At 38.5% G+C, this 12,118-nt stretch overlaps 1 protein-coding gene across 2 annotated transcripts in view; it reads left to right on the forward strand.

Moving 5' to 3' along the window:
• aox1.L (aldehyde oxidase 1 L homeolog) overlaps window positions 1-12,118 on the forward strand; it is a 49,982-nt gene that overhangs the window by 8,725 nt on the left and 29,139 nt on the right. The window contains exons 5-10 of one of the 2 annotated variants that reach the window (XM_018236155.2): window positions 4,209-4,317; window positions 4,860-4,986; window positions 5,892-5,953; window positions 6,212-6,259; window positions 7,659-7,739; window positions 11,960-12,101. In XM_018236155.2, the coding sequence (XP_018091644.1) occupies window positions 4,209-4,317; window positions 4,860-4,986; window positions 5,892-5,953; window positions 6,212-6,259; window positions 7,659-7,739; window positions 11,960-12,101 (569 nt within the window). The remainder of the gene's footprint in view (window positions 1-4,208; window positions 4,318-4,859; window positions 4,987-5,891; window positions 5,954-6,211; window positions 6,260-7,658; window positions 7,740-11,959; window positions 12,102-12,118) is intronic. The other variant, XM_041576279.1, reaches the window with a different exon arrangement.

Consider the following 12,118-nt stretch of genomic DNA (forward strand, 5'->3'; position numbering starts at 1 on the left):
TTCACTAAGCCAATTTGTGTTTGGTGCGGTTTTATGAACAAAGTCAGTCCGTACTAAGATGTCTCTAAGGTTCTGATTCCTACCATGGCCGAACATAGGGCATGGGGATTGGTGCAAGGAGAGGGTGTTGTCCATAGAGATAATTGGCCAGTTCTTTTTTACACATTTTTGTAAATTATTGGAGATCCGTGAGTATTTGGTAGTGAACACCAGTTGGTTGGATAACTGGTCCACCTTTGGTTTGCCCTTCAGCGGGTCAGCCTGGGAGTGTGTTAAGGCCCTTTTTAGCTGTAGTTCAAGCAAGTCTTTCTGGTAGCCTCTTTCAATAAATCTGTCGGCTGCTTCCTTGAGTTGGGTGTGTGCCAGCACTGGGTCACTATTATTCCGTATAATTCTCAGGAACTGTGAGTATGGGATGGCTCTCATGGTTGCAGGGGGATGGTCACTGGCTGCGTGCAGAATCGTATTTCGATCTGTAGGTTTTCTGTACAAGCTTGTGCCCAGGCCATTCGCAGTTTTGAAGATTCGCAGATCTAGGAATTCAATGCTTTGGTCACTATGGTTTAGTGTTAACCGAATAGGTGAATCCAAAGTGTTAAGGTTATCAAAGAAAGCGATAAGTGATGGGGCATCGCTCTCCCAGAGTAACAGCAAATCATCTATGTAGCGAAGGTATATGATGAGTTGGTTGCCCGCTTGTTTTATGATATTTTCATGTTCGTAATGCCACATAAAGAGATTGGCATATGATGGTGCCTGGGCACTGCCCATTGCGGTGCCCGAAATCTGTAAATAGTAAGTGTTCTCGAATCGAAAGTAGTTGCGAGTAAGGGTAAGTCCGAGTAGGTCGATAAGGAATTCCGTAGGTACGCTTTTATCATCTCTGGTTTCCAATGCTTTCTTACATGCTGAGATGCCCTGATCATGCGGGATAACTGTGTAGAGACTCTTCACGTCCATAGTTGCCAGAAGGTATTCTGTAGGTAGTTGTTCAAGACTCTGAAGGATTTGGATCACATGGGTGGCATCACGAGTGTATGAGGGCATATTGGAAACCAACGGCTGTAAGAAAGAGTCTATGAAGGTGGCTACAGGTTGAAATAATGAGCCTACGGCAGAGATGATGGGTCGACCCGGTGGTGCAGACTGTGATTTATGCACCTTTGGTAAGGTATATATGATAGGTATCCTTGGAAACTCAGAGGTCATATAGGCAAATGTATCTTGATTGATCCAGCCAGCTGACAGGGCAGTATGCAGTATATGATCAAGTTCTTTTTTAAACACTATAGTTGGGTCACCTGGTAGTGTCCTATATGTCGAGGTGTCTGATAATTGATTAAGTAGTTCTTGTCTGTAATACTCGTAGCTTAAGAGGACAATGCCCCCACCTTTGTCTGCCGGACGAATCACTAAGCTGTCATCTTGCTGTAGGGTCCTGATGGCCTTTCTTTCATCAGGAGACAAGTTGTGGTGTGGTGTGGTTTGTTGTGTTGTAATGTCAGTTCCATTTCTTTGGAGATTATATTGCCAAAGGTGCGAATCGCTGCTGGTGTATTCGGGGGGTCAAATTTGCTGACAGGTTTGAATTTGGGGATGGTAGTCCTAGGTTTGTCTCTAAAGTGTTCTTTTAGTTTTAATTTTCTTTGGAATCTATTTATATCCCCAAGTATTTCTATAGGCTCTGGTTTTGAGCTGGGAATAAATGACAATCCTCGATTAAGTAGGGAAAGTTCGCCCGGGGTGAGTATGTGTTGGCTGAGGTTAAAGATTACATCCGTTTCCCTCGTGGGGGTTTGGTTCCTAGGGTTATACCTCCCCCTTCTAGTGTGGTTTCTCTTCCTCTTCCTCTGTCTTGTCGGGACCGTGTTCTTACCCCTAAAAAATTTTTTTGTTGTTCAGTCTGCATGGGTAGGCCTGAGTCGGAGTCAGTAGACTGATCCGAACTATCCACAGTCTGTAGTGCCCTGGGTTTATGTTTACGTCTGATATTATTGTAGCGATCTGATTTTATGCCCATTAACCAACCGTATACACGTTTCTGTTTGTAATCGTCAGCAACCTTACGTATCTTTGTTTGTTTGAAGTTAGTCAGGTCCTGTTTATGTTTATCTATGATGTCAGTGAGTTTTTTCAACCAGTCACATGTGCTATCTGATTTCAGTGATTCTAAGTGAGTTGTTTCTAGTCTTGTAATTTCTTCTCTAGTCGTTATCAGGTCTTTCCCCACTTGTTCTACCACCAATAATATCAAATCGAGGGAACATCGGTTCAGGATACCACACCATTTGCTGCAGAAGTCCGGGTTATTGCGACCAAGGGTGGGAATATTGTTTATTCTAAAACCCCTTGGTATCAATTTTTGTCTGTGGTAGTTTGACAGGAAAACCCCATGTAGGTGTAAGTCTACTTCTTTACGTTTTAAATCCAAAAGTTCATGGTAGATATTGGTAGGGGATTTACTCACAGTCTCTGCGAAAGTTGTATCTGGGAATAAGATCCGGTCAGCGTCTGATGTGGTGAATCCAAACTCTCTTGTTGTGTCAATATCCAATGTAGGTTGTGTATGTAGGTCCTCCATATCTTCTCTCGTTTGTCCCTGAACTCACTCGATGTCCTGGTGTACTGAAGGTCGAATGCTGGTTATGGTAGTTAATTCACCTCTTATGGTGTATTATTATTGCAGAGGACGGGTGCCACCATCCAGGGGTATAGAAACCCCCAATGTATTCACAGTCCCAAGGTGCACACCGTTTCCATGGATAAGGACCTGGGTGCCTGCACATATGTTATAGAAGCAAAGATAGGAAGAAGCGGCACTCACAGGGTTTTTCAGCAGGTTCAAAACATAGAATCTTTATTGAAGCTCAACGTTTCGATCCCCCACAGGGATCTTCGTCAGGAGAGAAAACAAACAAACATCCAGACAGCCCACTAACCCACAGAATTTAAACCCCTTGCAGTGAAAATGGCGCCAAGGGCGTTGCTAGGCAACCGAACAAGCTTTCATACGCTTGTAACGATAAAAACCAAGTGTGTAGGGGAGTAGTGAGACAAGACAGAGAGTGAGATACAAGAGAAGTGATGCGGGGAAAAGAGCAGAATAAAAGCAGGAGATTTACATTATTGCCGTGCCAAAGAAACTCCACTCTGTCCGATCAATGAAGCACTGTCCAATCAGCGGCGCTGCCGGTTGCTACCGGCCAATCGGTACACACAGTAGCGGTGGGTGTGCGCGTTAGCGCTGTCAGTCTCAGTATAGCCATTTGTTTCTCAGGAGTAGTCACCTGGCAACCGGGATCGGCGTGTGTACGCTGGATACAGGGGGTGCAGATTACCGCGCCTCCAGTATGTGTATCGATTATGCGGACTCTGTCCGCGCTGAGTATGCAGAACTCGCCCGCGATGTTACCATAGCAACCCGCACGGACACAGCTGCCTCCTGCGGCAGGCTCACTGTCCCAAATGCTGCATGTAGAGCTGGTACTGGAGGCACGGTAATCTGCACCCCCCTGTGGGGGATCGAAACGTTGAGCTTCAATAAAGATTCTATGTTTTGAACCTGCTGAAAAACCCTGTGAGTGCCGCTTCTTCCTATCTTTGCTTATATATATATATATATATATATATATATATATATATATATATATATATATATATATATATATATATATATATATATATATATATAGTTATATATATATATATATATATATATAGTTATATATATATATATATATATATATAGTTATATATATAATGTGTGTGTGTGTGTGTATATATATGTGTGTGAAAAGAAATATTTAAGACCCACAGCTGAAGAGATATTGCCTGTGTAATTATTGCTCAATTAAGTTGTTTCAACTGGTTACTGAATAGATCAACGCTTTTGTTATCAGCATATGTAAGAGGTCAATGAGTGACCCAGGGCTGATTGAGATGTCCTTCTCTACATTAATTTATAGGCACCTGCAAGGAAATTGCTTCAATCCATTTCCGCATACCACAGAAGAAAAATCAACTTGACTTTTTCACAAAGAGCAGAAAACCTGTCCTGATCTTTGGAGCCTTAGTGAAGTATTTTAGTGATATCATTAAAAAGATGTATTAACATTGTCAGAGTAGAAAATAATACAGCTTTAACACATTATAAGGCTATAACATTACAGAATGACTTGGTTTCAGTATTTCCCTTTACACTTTGAAAGACACTATCCAGCAGTGGCTTGCCTCCTGCCTATATGTTCTCTCTATGGAAATGCTGTGACAACTACAGAAGGAATAGGAAATTCTACCACCAAACTGCACCCAGTTCAGGTAACAAATAACAATATTGTGACTTTTGGAACACGACGCCTTGTTTTTAAGGGGCAGTTCTCCTTAAAACTAACTTTTATTACGATCAAAGTACCAATATTCCCAGTTGTCAAGAACCAGGTTCTGTCCTCTCTCATTGTATTTACTTCAGTACCCCAAGTATGACCAGTTTTGAAAGGGTTTGTGCAGCTTTATATTAATTTTAGTATGATGTAGAGTGTGGTTTTCATTTTTTATTATTTTTGGCTACTTGAGTTATTTAATTTTTTATTCAGCAGCTCTCCAGTTTGCAATTTCAGCAATCTGTTTGCCAAGGCCCAGATTACCCTAGCAACCATGCATTGATTTGAATAAAAGACTAGAATATAAATGGGAGAGGGCCTGAATAGAAAGATGAGTAGTAATAACAATAAATGTGTAGCCTGATTGGGTCATTTGGCTGAGGGGTAGTTCTACAATTCATTTACCAACCATGGCAATTTCTTTGTTTATGATCATGATTCAGTACAGATTAATAATTTTAGCACAATTTTCCACTACAGGAGAGAATTGCCAAAGCTCATGGATCACAGTGTGGGTTCTGCACCCCTGGGATGGTGATGTCCATATACACCTTGCTAAGGAACCACCCAGAACCCACAATGGATCAGATACTGAGTGCATTGTCTGGTATGTAACAGATGGTTATATGAAAAATCTGTAAGAGCAAACCTCAAGCATACCTCCCTCCCTCCCTCATTCATTCATTCAGAGGGCACCTGAAGAATGATTCAGGTGCAAAGCAGACAAAGGTTATGCTGATGAGTTGGACTAAATTAATTGAAGCAAATACATACATACTGTATTTGTACATGCAACAATTTGAAACCCTTCTAGTAATAAAATTCATTTTGAAAGAGTTATGCAAGGTTTTGTTTGCACAAAATTGTATATTGTTGCTTTATCTACTTAACTTCTCATGAATTAGTGCTGCTATTTCAGATTTATAGTCAGGCAAGGATACATTTTACCATTATACATTATATGGACAAACCTTGTATCTACTAAAATGAAGCACACCTGTCTTCATAATTAAAAGGGTTGTTCACGTTTTAATTAACTTTTAGTATGAAGTAGAGAGTGATATTCTGAGACAATTTGCAATTGGTTTTAATTTTTTATTTGTGTTTTTTTTTTAGTTATTTAGCTTTTTATTCAGCAGCTCTCCAGTTTGCTAATTCAGCAATTTGGTTGCTAGGGTCTAAATACCCTTTCAACCATTGATTTGAATTAGATAATGGAATGTGAATAGGAGAGGACCTGAATTAAAAGGATTAGTAATAAAGTATCAATAACAATAAATGTGTAGCTTTACAGAGCGTTTGTAAGAAGGAAAGCTTAAAAAAAAGAAGACAAATAATTCAAAAACTATAAAAACAAAATTGAAGAATTGAAAGGTTGCTTAGAATTAGTCATTATATAGAATTTTATTCTATAACATACTAACAGTTAATATATCAAAAGGTAAAAAAGGGGCTTTCCTCAGTAACTTGATTGGTTACATGGTTACATAATTAGTTTACTTTATTTTTCAGGAAACCTCTGCAGATGTACAGGCTATAGGCCAATTCTGGATGGCTGTAAAACCTTTTCCAAAGTAAGGTTTATTTTTTATATATACTATACTGCTATATCAGAAGTGTTCAGCTCCATGCACTATAGAGACATTTTAATCAGTAATCTGGCCCATTGGGTGCCATTCAGAGGATTTTCTGAACTTCAAATGTTAAACTGATATTCAGAGACTGAGCGCTCAAGCCTTAATAACCCTATTGCCAATGCAGTTTGAAGGATTTCCTTCCATAAATCTAACACTTTAAGTCAAATTGCCTTCTGTTTATTGTTTTCTCTATAGGACTGTTGTTTAAATGTGAAAGAAGAACATGTGCTGCAAGAAATAAAGGTGATTTCATTCAATGTTTTAGGTGAAACTTGATAAAATTGTTGAATTTTAGTAGCAATTTTTTTTAATTATCTAGATTATGAAATGTTACTGTACCAGTTCTACAATGTACATGAACAAGGTCCCCTATCTTCTGTTCTTAATCTGCACATGCCCAGGCAAGCCTAGTGTATTTGTTTTGTTTGAATGCATTACTGTAATACTAAAGGCATGAAATGCATTCTAAACATATGCACTTCAAAGGAGTCCTGCAGTTGATCCTTCAGGGATCTCAAAATATGCAGATAATAACCAAATATTGAACATTTGTCATGCACACTATTCTACATCATGGTACCTGTGAGCAAGTCTTTAAAGGAGCAGTTCATCTTGAAAATAACAGATGCCCATACATGGAAAGACTTGCTAAGCCAGTTTTGCTGTCTCATCATTGTTTCATGCAGGGGTACAACAGCAGGAAATTTGGACGTGTTTTGGGTGTGTGCTTTTGGGGTTAGCGAATGCATGTAACTGCATGCTCTCATCTAATTGAATTAATACATTGTGCATTATCTTATGCCCTCAAAAGTCAATATAACCTGTCCTCCCACGGAACACTTGCATACAGGGGTGTACCATTAGAGGTAACAATCCCATCAGCTGTGGGTGTGGTAGAAATATAGAGCTTGATTGAGTGGAGGTTAAAACATTCATTATGATGTGAGTCCAGGATGAATGAAGGATAATAATTATGTGCTTGTGTGCGCAAATGTAGGTTGCGACAGAAGTGCAGACAAAAATATATATAAATAACACTAATTGCTTTTTTTCTGTCTACCCCAACAGTCTGTGACATAATCTCAAATGATAAAACAGACCCAGTGAACCTGTTCAGGGCTACCATTAGGGTAGGGGCATTATAACCTCCAGGAGAAGTGGAAAACCTTGCCTTAGGTGGGACTATGCCAGAGGCACCCAATTGCTGTACTTTCTGTGCTGATGATCCCCATTCCACCACCATTGCCCCAGAGAGGCAGTGGGCTAAGAACCAAGTACCCCTGCAGTGCCTTGACAAGTAATTGGACAGGGCCCTATAATTTCTTTTGGCTGCCCTGGTCCTGTGGTAAAACTCAAATTCTGGCAGCAACATCATACAACTTTTATTAATGGCAGCACAGTTTCAAATTGATGATAAACTAAAAATACCTTAAAATTAGACCACGAGTAAAAGAAGTGCACCACCTGGTTAAGAAAAGTCTGCATCATGTCCTCATCTTCAACATTCTTTTTGGAGTACAGGAACCATTGTACAATATGTGAGCCCTAAGACATTTGGAACTGTTCTATATGTCTTAATAATTTTATGCATTTGCTAAATTTGAGGTTGTCTAATCTTCATTTTCGTATTCCACACAATTAGAGCTCCTCTAAATTGTTTGATGAAAAAGACTTCTTGCCTTTGGATCCAACACAGGACCTAATCTTCCCTCCAGAGCTAATGGTAAGCTAAAAGGGAATGGTTCTAGCATGCGTTAGAAGTCTTCATCACAGTGCTTTCTGCCTTGGTGGCCATGGATTATTTCTATAAATGATTTTTAACTTATTGACTTAAAATACATGTGAAAAACATACGTTAGGTTAACAAATACTCTAAATTGCAGGAAAGCAAACTTGTGTTTATGATAGAAAACTATGCAGGCCAGTTAATTTCATCCAGAATGTGGCATCATTGCAAGGGGATCTGGAAAAACGATCAATCTGGACAGCTAAGTGATAGATAAGATTCAGTGTTGATAAAGGTTATGCAATTTGGATACAAACATATGCAAGTCAGTTACACCCTAAACACATCCTTGTTGCATAAAGTACCTGGGGGTAACTGTATAATAAACTTAGCTGTTGTAAACAATGCCAGTCAGCAACAGCCAGCATGGATTGTACTGTATTCTAATACAGAACATAAGAGCACTAGGTTACATGGGTTTTTGTGTGAAACTGCATTCCCCACTGGCTACAATACACTGTTATCAGTATGTAGAACTTCGAAGTGGAGGACAGAAGGACAACAATGTAGATTAACTGCTAAAGTGCAAATTTATTGCAGTAAAAATGTATTTATTGCAAAAAATTTGCACTTTAGCAGTAACTCTGCATTGCTATCCTTCTGTCCTTCACTTCGAAGTTCTATATATGATTGTTTGGTGCGAGGACGGAGCACCAGTGGGACATTAATAGGACCTGCTATCCTCTGCTCTATTGTGTATAAACTACACTGTTATCAGTGTAAGGGATCTTTCTGTAATTTGGATCACCATACCTGATCATTTAATCATTCATAATTCCAATAGATTTTTTTTTTGCCACAAATATGGATCCATGCAGCTTAGTTAGATTTAAGTACAAGATACTGGGGTCCGTTTACTAAAGTGCGGTAAATCTGACTTTAAGTTTCCGCATGTTATCGCTGAGAATATTTTTACGCCAGAATATTCGCAGCGACTAAGTTTACTAAACAGCGATGCGCTCAGAAGTCATTGCGATCACTTGCGGTAACTACGATAAGGAACCAGCTTACGTTAGCGGTAATTTTAGCGAGTTGCGAATTTTCTGGCGAAAAATTACGTTTTTGCGAATATTTATGCTATAAAATAGTCTTGTTTTATGGCGGTTATTATGGCAATTTTTACTGTGACATTTATGGCCAGAAATGCATCTTCAAAACTTATAAACTTTATTGACTGATGATTATACCATCCAACAACATCACCAGAGTAATACCAATCAAACATGTCTGCATCATATAAACTCTTCTGCCAATAGAATCATAGGAAATGATACCAGTCAATCTCTTTGCTTCATAGAAATGCACAGTTTAATGTAGCCAATCACAATGAAACCAAAAAAGTGTAGAGGCTGACGAATCCTTGGACTGTGACGCCCGCTGCCAATAATATGACTCTGAGCTGAAACTGCTGCTGTTGCACCAGATAGAAGCAGAAGCCAAAACATCCTGTCAGCAATAGCTACAGATCTGTCTCCTGTCAGCAAAGAATGATGGGTAAAAAAAAAACATTATTATGGGATATTTCCTGCCCCTTGAGAATTTTCTGGCAGAAAAAATACTTTTACGCCACTTCATATGTGGCGGTAAAAGTTTGCGAATATTCTGGCGTTAATTTTGTCTTTAGCACATTTCGCTGTTTAGTAAACCATGCGTTAATGTGTACGTAGCGTTATTTTCAGCAAATGCGATAACTGGCGAACAATTATTCTTGCGCAAGAAAATTCGCAAATTTATATTTACCGCAGGTTAGTAAACTGGCGATAACATATTTGGCGAAAATTCTGTCTATATATTGTGCGAATATTTTTAACGCACTTTAGTAAACGGACCCCACTGTCTTATTATTCGAGAGAAAAATGAAATAATTTTGAAAAAAAATGTAATTAAATTAAAATCTACTCTATAGATACCTTCCCAGAGGTTTCTGAATAATCAGTTTCAAGACAAGGGATCCCATACCTGTATATTTCTTTGCAAGAGAAACAAAGTACTGCAACTTTCTGGAAACCCCCATTAGTTCTTTTGTTTAGTGCTTTGTCCCTCTTATTCACAAGCTTTTTTCTAGACCAAGAGAAGTGCATATAGCTTTCTGCATTGTGTTCAAAATTTTGCTATCATGTTTTTCGAACAAAATACACTTACATTATATACTTTTTATTTAATCGCGATTATTTTGGAATGGAATGGACAATTTGAGCATATAAACAGGCACTATTTTGGGCGAACTGTTATCAAGGCAATGCTAAAATCTAGTGTATGCACGCAGGAGGACCTAATGCCCATGCATAGCTTGTGTAATTGGAGACCGTGAGAATGATAATAAATTAGCCATCAATATAATACCTTGAACAAAGAGTAATATTCGTGAAGGTTAACAATAGAATGTATGAATTAACTCTAAAATCCCCAAATTTGCAAACAATTAATTAAATCTGGCAAAAATTAATTATATGAAACAAGATGAATCCAAGGTAAAGCAGACTTGTCTATAAATACGTAAGAAATAAATATGTCTCAATAATGAATAAAGTTATCAAATTACAAATAAAATAACAATCCCATAACAAAGTTATTGAAAAAAATAGCAGTAAAATCTGAGAGACTGCAGAGAACCCTCCAGAAGAATGCCACTGAATGTAACCTGTGAGTTTAGTGGTGGATAAAGGATCACATTCTAGCTGGTTTGCCAGACGTTGTCTTTATGTCAACATGCCTCATTGTACCCGTGAAATGCTAAACTGGCAATGTACGTTACAATCCTGTTATGAATGCCATAAAGATATCACAGGAATTTTCCTTGTGTACAAGAGGCTGCATAGTTCAGGACAGCTCTCTTTGCTAACGCCTGTATTTAAAGGTTCTGCATTTAAAGAATCCTGCATTGAAATCCATTTTTCAAAAGGGCAAACTGATTTTTTTTATATTTAATTTTAAGATTTTATGTGGGGCTAGATATGTTCTTAGTTTCCCAGGTGCTCCCAGCCACGTGACCTGTGCTCTGATAAACTTCCGTCACTCTCTACTTCAAGTTGGCTGATGTCCCCCCCCCCTTGCTTTCTCCCCCACGGCCTATCAACCGAACAATGTGAAGGTAACATGATAGCAGCTCCCTGACACCTGCATTGCTACAAATGCTTCCATGCCCAACCTAGTGGTAGATATGAGAAGAGTACTCAAAAGCAGAAAAACCCAAGTCTGGCCATGACTCTTCCAGTTACATTGAATAGTAGAAACCATTGCTTATATGAAAGCCGTTCTGTCGTGAAGTGCTGGCTCTTTCTGAAAGCACAGGATTAGGCACAATGACCTGAAATGGCTGCCTACACACCAAAATACAATTAAAAAAAATTTGCTGGTTCTGGAATAAAATTTTAAATGGTAGAATTAAGTCTTTGAAATGCACCAGTATAATAGTAATAAAAACGACACCATAAGAATCATGACAGAATCCCTTTAATTACTTGTGTAGGCAATATATTACCCTCCATGCAACTGCACGGAGGCAGGAAAGCATTTCCTAAATTATTCCTGAATCTTAACCAGTCTTAAAATATTTTACCTTGTAGTCTTTTTAGAGTAAATAAGCCTTTTAGGAATTTGCAAAAGAGATAGTATTTCTAAGGGTGCAGTGGCAATATCTGTGTCTTGCACACATAATATCAAAAGAATTGTCCACTGAGGCTCAGCACAATTGACAGAATAAGTAGAGAATCATAATAAGACATTTTCTGCAACTTGTGTGGGTTAAGGGTCTTTAGTCATTAAACATTTTCATTGAGTGTGTCAGTCATCTTAAGATCAAACTGTATAGATACAACTACGGGGCTTGTTACTTTCATTAATTCACATTTGATGATGTAAATTCCAGAGCTCTGCTGACTTGCAAAGAATTAGATCGAGGTCAGATTAGTTTTGTGGGAAAGAAAATCCTGGGACTTCTAGCCCTCATTCACATACATGCAAAACATTTTGGTTAAAGAAGTAAAGCTGAGGCTGTTAATAAGTCCTTGTAGAAAAATTAAAAAATGTTTGTCAAAAAAAGAAAATTTTAGTCCAAGCAGCATAGTATTTACATACATATATATTGCATAACTGAAAATGTTTTATGTGCAGGCAAAACATTTATTTTCTTGAACACTTTTTTTCGTTTACTTAAGATGATGTTCAACAGCCAGAAAAAGATGCATGTTTTCCTTGGAGAAAGAATAAAGTGGTACTCTCCTTCAACACTTGATGAACTTCTAGAACTGAAGACTAAGTTTCCCAATGCACCCCTTGTAGCTGGGAATACCGCCTTAGGTTAGTACATGGTGCTT

This window comes from Xenopus laevis, chromosome 9_10L (genome assembly GCF_017654675.1).
Source record: "Xenopus laevis strain J_2021 chromosome 9_10L, Xenopus_laevis_v10.1, whole genome shotgun sequence".
Lineage (NCBI taxonomy): Eukaryota > Metazoa > Chordata > Amphibia > Anura > Pipidae > Xenopus > Xenopus laevis.